At 35.8% G+C, this 14,475-nt stretch overlaps 1 protein-coding gene across 1 annotated transcript in view; it reads right to left on the bottom strand.

Annotated features, from left to right (window-relative positions):
- The window catches only part of RGS7 (regulator of G protein signaling 7), a 521,139-nt gene that overhangs the window by 168,948 nt on the left and 337,716 nt on the right, over window positions 1-14,475 (bottom strand). The window contains exon 4 of the mRNA XM_030302853.1: window positions 7,987-8,037. Coding sequence (XP_030158713.1) covers window positions 7,987-8,037 — 51 coding nt within the window. The remainder of the gene's footprint in view (window positions 1-7,986; window positions 8,038-14,475) is intronic.

The raw sequence follows: 14,475 nt of genomic DNA, 5'->3' as shown, positions 1-14,475 counted from the left end.
TTGGGCTCTTCACTGACATTGTGAAGCCTGCTTGAGATTCTCTCTTTCCCTCCCTCTTTGCCCCTGTCCCACTCATGCTGTCTCTCTCTCTCTCTCTCAAAATAGATAAATAAACTTAAAAAATGTGTATATTTCTTCCTCTCCCCCCAAAATCAAGTTGGCTTATAAAAGAAACATGTGTACACAAAAAAGTTAATAAAATAGACAGTGAAGACCTAAAAAGGAGAAAACAACAGAGAGGTCAACCAGCTGTTAGAAGAATTAGACAATGCCACGGGGCAATTGTGTTTTTCCATTAGGTCTTTATTTTTGTTTTTGTTTTTATTTTCTAGTGAATAGGATAGAAATATCAACCTCTGCTGATTTATGGAATGTTCCTAAGTGAGTTAAACAACTATTTAAAAGTATACTGAATTCTAGCATCATTATGCTTGCTCAAATTTTACAAGCCAAAGGACAGCAATTCTAATTAGATTCCCAGCTGTTTTTAGTATTTTCCTTAACTGTTGGCAACTCTAATAAGTAATCTATAAAAAAAAAATCTGCCAATCAAGTAAAAATGGGAAAGATAATAAAACCCTGGGACTGGCATTTACAGGTGCGTGTGCTGGCCAGTACAAACCAAAAGAGGAAAATGGCATAACCAGATGGCATCTGCCGAATCTCTAACAAATGTGCAGTGTTGATATCATGTCTCATATTCATCAGGTATGAATCCTAGCTCCCCATCTCAGCTCTTCTCCAAGCCTTAGAGACCTCATCTATAAAATAAACTTGATACTCCTTCTCTGGATCTGAAAATGTTAATGTTTTGATATCAAATGTATCTGGTTTGAGTATTGGTTCTATCTTTTAGTAGCTTCATGATCTGAGACTTAGATTTCTGATATACCATGTACTTCATGAAGTTTCTTTCTCTTTTTTCTTGAAGGCTGAATAACACATATCAAGTTCTCAACATGGTGTTTGCACATTGTTGGTGTTCAGTACACCTGAGTTCTCTTGTCTGTTCCCTATTTCCAAGAACTAAATAGGAAGGAAACATCCAGCATGGTACCTGAAGGCACCCAATTAATTAATGTTAATGTAGTATAATTATTTTCCATTGTTATTGCAATATAGTGATGGAGGGGGATATGAAGGCCAGAAGCCCAAACCAGAAAAGGCTTCTAGCAACAGGAAAAAAAAAAAAGCCCTCTTGGAGGCAGAAACCATAGCAGATATACTAGGAATAATGACTTCTATTTTGGTAATGAAAACTTCTATTCATCGACTTTATGAAGACCTTTCAGTATATTTTGGATTTTAAGTTTTAATTACGTAGAGCAACTGCAGAGATACATTCGTCAAACGACACTAGCAGTCACTTGTTCCATTATAAAGTGCATTTTTAAATGCAAATGCAGAACATGCACACATACATACATAGAGAAAGTGATATTGTTAAGTAATAAGTTAAATGAGACAGTTGGCCTCAACAGGCTGGATGTGATTGGGCTTTACTTGTTGGTACTGATTACTTTGAATGGGAGACATCATGGAGCAAACATCTGCAGACTTTTTCACTTTCTGCATTTGTAGAGTATTCCCAAGGGGCAATGGGCACCAAGAGAGAGTTTTCTGATGATATGAAATGTACAGGATACCATACTTTTTTAAAGGTGGGGTGGTAATAGAATATATGCAAAAAGGAATTACTGTTTTCTTCCGAGGAGAAGCTAGTAACACGCTGAAAAGAATACATGAAGAAAACCATGGCTCCTGCTCATCTCATGTGAAAATAATTAGAACAACAAATAGTTTTCCTCGTGTAGTTAACTATGAAGGTTTGGCTGTGGTAGCAGACACATGGGTTGGGAGCAAGTGCCCAAAGATATGAGGCATTTATTCACGTCTCTTTAGGCGTTATTTAAAACAGAAAGTGCATATTTGAAATATGTATACTTGGGTTATGTCTACTACCTTGAACTAAGTCAAACTAATCAATCTTGTTAGAGGTGTAGGAGATGGCTCTGATTTATGATTTCTTGCATGTTATCACCAGAAGGTTAAATGATGCCTTAAAAACTCAGAATGTTTTCCTAAAATGGTTTTCTAGTATTGGAACAATAAATAATAAGGGAGTCACTTTATTTCTTTCATATTGACATGATAGCTTACAGAATGGACAATAAAATATGTATTTTATAAGTTTGTTTTTTTTTTACAAGAGGGTCTTGATATAATTTGAAAGAGTGTTTTAAATGTCTCTATTCTCTGCCACCCAAGTAAGATTGTTGTTTGAAGCAATATGAAGAGCACACAGAAAAGATGTCTTTTTAATTTGGGGTGCCTGGGTGGCTTAGTCGGTTAAGCATCTGACTTGGCTCAGGTCATTATCTCACAGTTCATGAGTTCAAGCCCCACATCAGGCTCTGTGCAGGCAGTTTGGAGCCTGGATCCTGCTTCAGATTCTGTGTCTCCTTCTCTCTCTCTCTCTCCCCCTTCACTCACATCTGTCTCTCTTACAAAAATAAACAAACATTTAAAAATTAAAAAAAAGAAAAGATTTCTCTTTATTTTGAATGTAAGATATATGCATTGGAATATGTAGAAAATAGCTTTAACAAAGGGTATACCCAGGATGCATTAGCTAAATATAACACCAAATCTAAGAAAATCAATTACTGTATTCCAAAAGACACTATGTAAGGGACCATCTGATCAGCTGGATTCATGCACCTCTCATGGTTGCTAACCATGTGAGGAAAAGCAGAATCTAAGCCTGAAATAATTGTGCCAAAAGGAGAAGACACACAGGGTAGAGATTTGGAGATCAAAGTTCTGTTTCTTTGAACAGGTTTTTGTGTGATTTCGGACATTCACGTTTTTCTCAGTTGACTTTCCAATTGTAAAATGAATATGTCTTATGTCTGCATGGCTACTTCATACTATTGTTGTAGTATTAAAGTAAAACAATCTGTTTTAAATTATTTAGAATAGCATGAAATGCTTTGCAAGTACAAAATATTATCAAGGATAACAGAGACATTCTACACGTTCTCAATTCTGATATACCCTCATGTTCCTCGAGCTGATTTCTCTGGAAGGCCAACCAAATCCACAGGATATGAAGGCTACTTGTAACACAGTTTTATTATATTCATTAACAGAATTTGGATCATTTTGTCTAGACGACTTGTAGAGAATTGGGAGGTAGATGACGGACTCTAATGGTGAGCATAATGGGTTGATTTAATTAATTCAGTGAACAAGATATTTGATCCAGTTGAATGATGCATAAGCAAAATATCTGGTTGACTTACCTGAATCTCAATTTTCCAGATATTTTTACAATAGATAATACCTTTAGAAGAAGAAATTTTACAACTATTCAACATTCAGTTTTTATCCTGGATAAATCTCTATTTGTTCTTAATCTCATTCTTCTATCTGCATTTTAAACCACTTCTTTCAAATTGGGTTTGGTTTAGATAAAGAAAAATTCATTTGAAATTTCTTTCTCTTCACTTTTCCTCATCTATTTAGGGGAACACAAACTGAATCATTGGTTATCAAAAACTTAATGTCACTTCAGTGGATTCCCATTAGTAAAAATCAAGCGATTATTGATAACTGACTGATCTTGACACTTCAGTCGATGACTGGAGAGGATGTATGTCTTCTTCTATTAAGATTTTTTTTTAGATTTGACTAAAGCAATAAGGCTAACATGTAAAATAAAAAATAAAAGATAAAATTAATCAATAAATTGAGTAGCAGCAAGTGTAAATAATTCAATTGGGAGCTGCATTATAGAGAGAGTCTTCATAGAATGAATAGGTTGTGTTTGAAGGCTAGTATAAAAATTGCATGCATTTTAAAGAATCCAAGTTAGCTAAATATGCCTGCAAATGTTCAGAGTTTTAAAGGAATCTGGCCTATTTAAAAATAAAATCAAGATTTTGGCACACTAGAATGTTGACTCATTTAAGCTTCACAAAACACCGTACTAAAAGCATTTTGCTGAAGAAGAATAAAAAGAGAGAGAGATTAACTACCTTGCCCATGCCTACAGCCAGTAAGTACTTGAATCAAGACTTGAGCTCAAGTATGTCTTCAGAGCCTATGACTCATTTTTAATGTCAGGTAGTGTCTCAAGGAATACTGAGATCTGAAGAAGCATGGGTGGATGGAGAGAAAGAGAAAAGTGAAGCAAGCAGGGTACTATTAAGGGAACACAGAGAATGTACTTAATATTCTTTAGTATCTAGTAATCATAGTGAGGCTCATTTCAGATTTTGGCTACTCATTGGACTGAGGATCTTAAAGTACTCCTCACCTTGGTCAGCATCACTTCAAGAGCTTGGCAAGGGTGATTCTTCCAGTGAGAGGCAGCAAAGATTACAAATGAGCAGAGTGATGTCAAGAAGTTATTAATATCTGCCAGTCATTTTGTGAAGGATGTAAACTTCATTGAAGCTTAGTCTTTTGATAAATTTTCTCAAAATATCATCCATAATTAATGACATGATTGATACTAGACGCAAAGCATATTTACTAACAAATGATGAATAGGTTCTGGAGGATAAATTTTGCAAACAGAAGCCAAAATATAATAATACATATCACAGAAAGGCAGATCTGAAAAGCAGAAGAAATACAGATGTGGAAGACTTTTGCAGTAATGGCCCAAATTTGTTCACATACCTCTGTATCCATGCTGTTGGATAGTCCTTCCCTACACTGGTTCTGGACTTGGCCATGGTACTTGCCTTGGCAGATGAAACTATAGAAAATGTGACTTAAGTACAAGCCACTATAGTAAGACACCAGTGCCAGCCGGCCAAAGGATGAGAGAATGAGATTCACCTAGCTGACAACCTACCCAGTTATCGAATACACCAAAAAATCCTAGATCATCCACCCAACCACCTGGCTACAATCCAGAAGGAGAAAGCCCACCAGATATCAGCCAAACAAACCCCCAGAAAATGTGACCAGCCAATCCACAGAATTATAAACTAAATAAAATGGTTGTTTATTTTAAGCCATTGAGTTTACACAGCAAAAGCTATTTGATATGATAGAATACTGTTTCAAGCAATGAGAAAAACAAGCAAAAGGTATTACATACTTGTTTCCCAAATAGAGACCTAGTAATCCAGAAGGAGCATACTGCAAGGACTGTGTGTGTGTCCAGGCATAAAGGGTTTGGACATCCTTAAAGAACCCCATACCTCAGGATGGTAGGAGAGAAGCAGAATATTGTTGTACCACCAAAAGTAAAATAGAAAAGTACCATAGGGTCTTGGGAAGCACAGCGTACTTTCCCAGTGTGAAGCAGCATCACTTGGTGTGCCCCCAATCTAAGCTTGGTAGAAGCAAAGATTATAGACAGCCAGGAAGAGGTCCTGTCAATGTGAACATGAAATCACACAGAAGCAATGGAGTGGACCACCAACTGAAGACATTGGTGGTGGACATTATGCCTCCCAGTAGGTGCCGATATAGACAGAGATCCACCAAGGGCTAAATTCCTCCTCTTACTCTCCTGCCCCCATCCAACAGTTGATGTGCATCAATTTCCTCTCTATGAAACCAAAGTACCACTTTATTTTATCAGCTAGACTCTAACTCTGAGACTAATGCAATTTGTTCTGGGCTTTGTGTTTTCATACATATTCTATGTTCTCAGCAATAGAGTTGAAAGGTATTAATAAAATTATTAACTCTTCACACCACAAAAACATAAGCTAACTTTGTAACTATTAACTCATCAACAACAACAACAAATCACACAAACAGAAACCCGCATCCAGTATTAAAAATTAGGAAAGGGTGCCAAACACATGACTCCAAAGTCTAATATGCTATTAAACTAATCTATTGGATTAGATTGCAACAGCTTCCTGACAGTGCAACTCTCGCCCCTTGTCCCCAGATGGGCATCAGAACCTGCTCCTTTCTCCAGGAACTGGTGTCTTCTTCCAACTTGCCATAAAATCCTTTCAAAAATGATTGACATCTAGAACTTCCAACAATCCTAGAGGTCTCCAAACAACCACTTCACAACGAGATAGAAGCCTGACAGAAGTTCCTGTCTTCTTTTGAAATTTTCAGAAAATCTGTACGGTTAAAATTAGACCTTTTATTATAACAATTATTTAGTCTCTCTTTATGAGCAATTCCAAAATACTACGATTAATTTCATATCTGCATCCATCAGAGTGAGTTTCATGATGTCAGTTATGTTCTTGACCATATTTAATCAGAATCATGCTGCCAGATTGATTCATTTCTGTGTGCACATCTGTTATATCTTCAGAGCAGTCATCAATGCTTCTCACTCTTCTTAAAATCTAGCCTTTTACTCTGCAGAGGTTAAACTAGTTCATTCAAACCAATCAACCAATCAAAAATGTTTTTTTGGCCAGTCATAAATATAACTAAAGAACATATATGTTCCTTCCTGGATATGATTGAATTTATCTTTCCATATACTTTCTAATGAAGCTTTATAATTTCCTTCAACTGTTGAGCAGCCAAATAAAATCAGTTTTCAGACACATTATAGCTAAAATTATATCTCATGTGTAAATTATAAACAATGATTATTTCCTACTAGCTTATCATATCTGTACCTGTTTCCTGCTTCTTAGACTATTACCAAAGTGCACTTTTGGTCTTAGCTTACAAGAAATATTCTTGAATCCACTTCACCCTTTGAGCAATAATATTTCTTGTAAATCAGTAGTTTCTTGGTTTTCAGTGACTGTGCCAAATGGGGCTTTGGTCTGGTGCTACAGTTTGTAAAGTCAGACTGACATGAGGCTAAAACGTAAACTCGATAAGACTGTGGCTCCCTATGCCAGTAACTATCTCCTCTTTTCACTTAGTAACAATATGATGCTGGCCATAGGTGCTTCAACTTTGTTTTAATCCTTTTTAACCTACTAGGATAGGCATTCTAAAAGCTCACGTGCCAGATGAGCAGGGGGTGTGCACAGGCGTTTATGTATGAAATTACACCTACAGTTTCTGATAACATGGCTTTATAAAGTTAGCTCAAAAGAAGGAAAAATACAAACTTTGCATTTCAGTGTACTGTTATTTCTAAACCATCCTAAGGTGGTAACCAACCGAGGCAGCAGCAAAAGCCACGCTGAACTCTTTTCTAATTGAGGTGACAGTTTATTGTGTGGTTGGTGTATTGCCCTCTTTCCCTACCAAGTCATTCTCAGTCACTGTAATACCAATTTTTGTAAGTTTTTTGTTTGTTTGATTTCTCAGCATCCTCTCTAAACAAAATACATCTTATTTTTCACTTTAGGGATGTAAACTGTTTACTGCATGTGAAAGCTCTTACATGACATTTTAAAAAAGCCATTAAATGCCTTCCATATGAAGAATTTGTCCTAGGCAATGCACAATGTGAGCTGGTAGAAACTGTTCCCAAACTGTGGAAATTAGCTCAGTGCTCCAGAACAGACATAATGTCCACCACAGTAGATGGCTCCATGACTTAAATGAGCACTAAAAAATCATGTAGGCATAATCAAAGAATCAAAATTACAAATAACATTGTCTTCAACCTCATGCAAAAATGAAGTTAAGGAAAGATTATAAACTAATGAAATTTACCATTATGTGTTTTATGAAGGGCAATTTCATTACTTCATAGTCATATATAATATAATCACATATATTATATCTACAATCAATTACGAACATGTATACAGATTACCCATTCTGCAATTGCCAATCATCTGAATCAAATTTTATGAAATGGAACATTAAATATGTGAAAAATTGTTAAAATACACTAAATACATTTTAGTTAAATATATGTTGATTGCCATAAAATTTGTATAAATGCTAAAAGCATAGTTTAGATGTAATTATAATTTTTCAGATTGGCTTGCTTGTCATATTAGCCCTGAGAAAAACATATTTCTTAAAACCACAAAGCAAATAATTCTATCAATGGGAAAATGATTTATTTACCTGGATCTTCTATAGTTAGGTTCTTTATTAACCATTGAACAATGTCTGACCCTAGAAAAAGAAAAACACAAATATTTGTGAACATTTGTTTATATATGTTAACTCTAAGAACTTGCAACTTTTGTCACTCACGTTAGTAAGAATGTTTATTTTTTTAGTTTATGTTTTTGAGCATTTAAATATATATATATATATATTAAAGACATATATATATATATATATATATGTTTATTAAAGTATAGTTGACACACAATGTTACATTAGTTTCAGGAGTACAACATAGCGACTCAACAAGTCCACACATCATGGTGTGCTCACGGCAAGCATAGCTATCATTGTCAGCCTATAACACTATTACAATACCATTGACTCTATTCCCAATGCAATACTTTTCATCCCCATGACTTATTTACTGTGTAACTGGAAGTCTTTACCTCCTACTACCCTTCACCCATTTTGCCCATACCGCCTCCCCTCTCTCCTCTGGCAACCACTAATTTGTTCTCTGTATGTATTTCTCTGAGTCTGTTTCTGCTTTGTGTTAAAATTCCAGATCTAACATGAAATCATATGGCATTTGTATTCCTCTGTTTGACTTATTTCACTTAGTGTAATACCCCCATAGAAGTCCATCCACACTCAAATGGCAAGACTGGGTGTTTCTAATTGTTACAATAACATTAAAGATCAACCACATATGGAGTACTGAAAACAGAATGTGAATACATAGTTTGTTTTCAATGAGCCCAGGTGAATACTAGTAAATTAGTTAATATTAAATATTTAGGCACAAAAGTTTAATATACCTGTGCTGGATAAAATGATTCATTCATCTGTTCTTTGAATAAATGCTTATTGAATGCCCACTATGTTTATTTTTTCCTTTTTTTTCAATTTTTTATTCAAATTCTAGTTAGTTAACATATAGTGCAATACTGGTTTCAGGAGTAGAATTCAGTGATTCATCACTTACATACAACACCCAGTGCTCATCACAAGTGCCCTCCTTATTACCCATCACCCATCTAGCCCATCCCCACACACCTCCCTCCATCGGCCCTCAGTTTGTTCTCTATTGTTAAGAATCTCATATAGTTTGTTTCCTTCTCTCTTTGTTCCTTCTTGCCTCCATATATTCATCTGTTTCTTTAATCCCACATATGTGTGAAATCATATGGTATTTGTCTTTCTCTGACTTATTTTGCTTAGCGTAATACACTCCAGCTCCATCTATGTTGTTGCAAATAAATACCCACTATGTGTGAAGCACAATTCTGAGCATGGCATAACCAATATTTTATAAGATGGTCCCTTATATCTACTCTCAAGCTAAACCAAATTTGTTGTTAGCTTTTAAACACTCCTGTGTGTTTCAAGTCTCCATGTCTTTATAGTACTATTCCCTTTGACTGAAATGTCTTACCACTATTTTCAAGACACTCAAGACTCATTTACAATAGAACTTTCCTTAACCCTCACTTTTGTCCACTGACTTTACAACAACCTCCATTGGAATTCACTGGTACCTGTGTAGAATTGTATTGTAGAATAGATCACACAATGTTACAGCTGTTTACTTGAATAATGGCCTCAAGGAAGTACCTTGAAGTGGGGTACCATATTCATGTTTCTATATTCAGAACATAGCAAGTGGTTAATAATGTAGGATGAATAAAAAAACATTATTAAATATATGTTTTCACTTCCTAAAGAAGGAATGTGGGACGGTCTGCAGAAAATGCAATGTTTGAGCTAGATTTTGATATATGATATACAAAACTCAGTTGCTGGAGGCTTATGTCAAAGTTAAAAAGGGGAAAATAGCCAGCAAAAACTATCTGGTGTATTCTTTCTATATACTCCATGCTGGGAATAACAGGAACTTGACACTAATAAAAGTATTCACAGTGTATTCAGCAGATCTTGAACTCCAGGCTAAAGAATTTGGAATTTTTTTCCCCACAAGTCAGGCAGAGAAAGGGAGACATGGTATGTTTGTTGTGTTTTGTTTTGAACAGAAGAATAACCTTATCAAAACAAGTTTAAGGAATTTGATTGGCAACACATAGGAAGTGCCTTGGGCCAGTCAAAAAGAAAGCAGGGCAGCCAACATTTCTACTGGTCGAGATCCAGGATTGAAAGAAAAAGTACTGAACTAGTTCAGTGTACAAGTGGGTTAAAGCAAAATTAGAGGCTTGCTTCTGGACTTTGTGACTAATTTGGTATGGAGGTGGCCAGTGGAAGAACGGAGAGAACTCAAGGTTTCCAGTGCAGGAGCACTGTGGACGAAAAGGATGGTGAAAATATGAGCAGAAATGGGAGATTCAGGAAGAAGACTTGATCTACCTGAAATATTAATTTCTATTTAAATTTGGCTTTCAGCATCATTCATTTATACATAACACAGCAAAAAATATGTATGAAAATAGTTTTGTCTACATAGCAAGCTGCATCAGGACTGCATGAATGCACACTTTCATGTGAGCTGAGATTCTACTTCTACTGCTCTCGGGGACTGGCCTCAGTTGCACCTCAGATGTGTATATGTACACATGATTGACATTAACAATGGCTAAATAATTATTACTTCTTGATGCAAAATAGCTCAAAGCTATCTTCAAAGTAAATTTGGGGGAGCCTAGCCAGCTCAGTCAGTAGAGCATGCAACTCTTGATCTTGGGGCTATGAGTTCAAGCCTCATATTGGGTGCAGAGATTACTTCAAAAAAGTTTAAAAATAAAATAAATACACTTGATTATCAAATTTGAGAACAACATCCTAAAAGTTATGAAAACACTAATACTCAACATTGATTTCCATATGCATGGGCATTTTTTTTTTCAACGTTTATTTATTTTTGGGACAGAGAAAGACAGAGCATGAACGGGGGAGGGGCAGAGAGAGAGGGAGACACAGAATCGGAACCAGGCTCCAGGCTCTGAGCCGTCACCCCAGAGCCCGACGCGGGGCTCGAACTCACCGACCGCGAGATCGTGACCTGGCTGAAGCCGGACGCCTAACCGAGTGCGCCACCCAGGCGCCCCGCATGGGCATTTTTAAAAGACTTCACATGTTGAATCTAACGTATATTCTTTTATATCTGTTTTGTTTACAACTGCCATTGATTTCAATACATGTGAGCACATGGATTCACCTAGATCCTAAAGGAGCTCTGAGGTAAGGGAGGAAGGGAAACCACTCACGAGAACACAGGTATTTCAGAGAGCTATGTTCAGCCTTACAACCTAAGGTTGAGGCATGGTCACCCCTTTAAAAGAGAGGAGGACTCAGTTTTTCAAATATGTATGTATTAATACTTGACAAATGTAGAATTCCAGGTATTCAAATATTATGTGCTATCTCCAGGTAACTTGCTCATTTTCCACATTTGAGCATCTACTTGGGGAACACATGTGAGCAGCCGCTGGACTTTTTCCATTTTTTCGAAGAGAGCCAAACATTGGTTCCAAGACTATAATTTTCTCTTAGTGTAAAAAATGATTTAAAAATGCTTTTAGAAGGAGTTTTTTTAAGTTTTCTTCTTTTTTTTCTGAGCAGAAAGAAATACAAAAAAGCCTAATTTGAAACTACATTTAATTCAGGAAACAGGAAACTTTCTTCCCTAGCCTAGATTTGAGTACTTCTATTATGGTCATATTCTCTGCTCAGCTCTGAAAGGGATGATTGCATCACTTGTCAATATCACTTAGCAGATGCTATAGTGGTTTTATTGTCGTGTGGTCACCTCAATATATTTATGGGTTTAAGTGGAACATTATGAATTACTTTATTGTTAAATGTATACCCAAACTCACCATATTCACCTATTCTGCATCTATGACAGCAAGATCTTAACTCCAAGAGAAAGGTAGGACACAGAGAGAAAAAAAAAAAATCCAGCATCATGATGGAAAAAGAAAACTGAAAGAGAAATGTGGTATCACAGTCATATTGAGACCTACAATTCAAACTTAAAAGGGTGCATTACAGCCAGGAGGGGTGTAGGAAAGAATGGCACATTTCTAGCAATGTGTCTCAGCCTTATGTTTAATGAATAAATGAACAGATATGTATATATGTTATATATATGTGTGTATAATGTATATATAATGTATATTGTATATATAATGTATATAATGTTATATATAATGTATATATAACATATATTTATGTGTATAATGTATATATCCAGAGTATTTTAGCATGTATGCATCTTTATTTTCAGTGCCTTACAGTAACATGAAGAATTGTTTTCTCATTGTTTTTCTTTTCTTTAAAAGATGGCAAAGAGCTATTGAATAGCTATAATGTGAAACTAGCTAAAGGATGCAACAATATCTTAAATCCCAAGAAATAAAAAAAATACCTCTATGACTATAACTACCAGAAACTTTAGCCCTGAGCAGTACCTATTATTGCTTTGAATTCTTAGAGGTTACTCTTGTAACCTTTAGAGTTACAAAATTATGTGTTCCCTGTACTTAGCAGAAACAGTACAGGTTTTATTATTGTGTAATCCCAGTAATCTATGACTCAAAATGAAAACAAGTTAAGACTGTTCCTCATACACTGCTCATAGTTGCTCACATGCTGTACTGTTTCTTACTTCCATGACTTTGATGGTGCTATTCCATTTCCATCTCTTTTTCCTTTGGCCAATTTCAACTCAGCCCATTAAAGTTCAGGTCACACATTAACGATTCCAGGAAACCTACTCTACCCACTCCTCCTGCAGGGGGGTGTATTCATCTTTGGATCCCAAACACCCAAACCAGTGCCTCACGTGTAAAAGATGATCAGTAAATGTTGAAAGAATGGATGAAATGACTGCAAGGTTCCCTGTCCAGATCATTCTCTAAGAAAGTTTACAAAAAGATGGCATCCATCATACAAAGAATATTAGATTGGCATATAGTGTTCAGCCACCATAATCACCTTTCACAGTGATACTTGTCCCATTTAAAGGCTATCTCTTTACCACTCCACCCACAATTAAAGCAAAACAAAGTAAGACATTTAGACATCAGTATTATTTCCTCACCCAGGCAATGGAACTGAGTGGAAGGGGCTTCCCCAATTCTGGCTCTGCTGCAGAGTGACAAGACCTGAGCCAAGTCCTGTCCTACACCTGCATTACTTCCATTACACCCATGTTCCCTCTACTGATTAGAGCACACTCTCTCAGCTATAAGTGTCAGCTACAGCTATCTGCTACTGAACCTGATGGGAGGCTCACAAAGAGAAAAATATTGTGAAACTTTTGCACATATCTATGAGGACTTTGTAAAGCAACCAAAATGTTACACTTTTGATTTGTATCCTTTACGAAAATACTCATTTTGTAATTTCTGCTAAAGCCATTAATGAAAATTTTAGCTCTTAATCAGCAGAAGAAGCCCAAATATTCCTTTTCAATATTTCTCTTTCAGGAAAGTAAATAGGCTCTTTGCCTGGGGTAGAGTTCCTGGGTTGGTTTTCAAGCAGATGTTTAATCAAGATCATGACAGTTTATCTGCACTTTTTAAACTTTGTTATGTAAGTTCCATAAACCATAAAAAGATTTCTTCAGACACAAAACAAGGACTTTGTGACTCTTCAAAGCCTAAGAAGCTGTAAAGTTAGAAAGTAAAAACAGCAAAGCAGCAAAGATAGCAATAATCAAAGGCTATGAGAATATCAAGATGACCCTAAGGACAGTTTCCCACCCTCTCCCAGAACTCAAAATGATTACTGACCAACCAGAGAAGCTTTTTTTTTTTTTCCAAATTGTCTGCTCAGCAACACCACTTGTCTCTTGTATAAGATGGTAAGAATACATGAAATGTTGTGGAATTAGGCAAGGGAAGGGGGAAATGGTTCCTTGACATAGTCTTTGTTGTGATACACAACACTGTGAAAAATCAAGAGAAGGATGAGTTGGCCATAATGTTTCCTCACGATAGGGGGAGAGGATCCCTTTGAAGAACCATTTTTAAAATTTTATTTTATTTTATTTTTCTGTTTTTACAGTTCTTCAGACTCACAAGAAATGAAATAATTAATAAAAGTAGAAGATGTGCAAATAAAATATGAGTTAATGTGCAAATAAAATAACTATGAGTTAGCTAATCATTGGAATTTACCAATTCTATATGCTAGCCACTAGGCATAAAGAAAAGATTGTAGACCATTCCTGTCCTCAACACTTAAATCTCTTTAAAACTAAACAACACAGGCTATGGCTCATTGTCTCTGTGAGGAACTATGAGATGAAGAAAATATGTATTTATTGATAAATAAAAATTTCCTCCAGTGAAGTCTACAGCTGCAGTAGGAAGTTAGAGCAAACTAACATTTACTGAGTTTTGGGTGCATAATATGGTAGGTATTTCACAGAAGTTTCCATTAAAATCTCTACTTCAGCTTTTAACAGTAACTTCTCAGAAATATACCAAATGAAAATATCCAGAACCAAAATAAGAATGAACCATCCCAAAGGTATATTTAAAT

This window comes from Lynx canadensis, chromosome F1 (genome assembly GCF_007474595.2).
Source record: "Lynx canadensis isolate LIC74 chromosome F1, mLynCan4.pri.v2, whole genome shotgun sequence".
Lineage (NCBI taxonomy): Eukaryota > Metazoa > Chordata > Mammalia > Carnivora > Felidae > Lynx > Lynx canadensis.
This window is presented reverse-complemented; position numbering and strand designations above follow the sequence as displayed.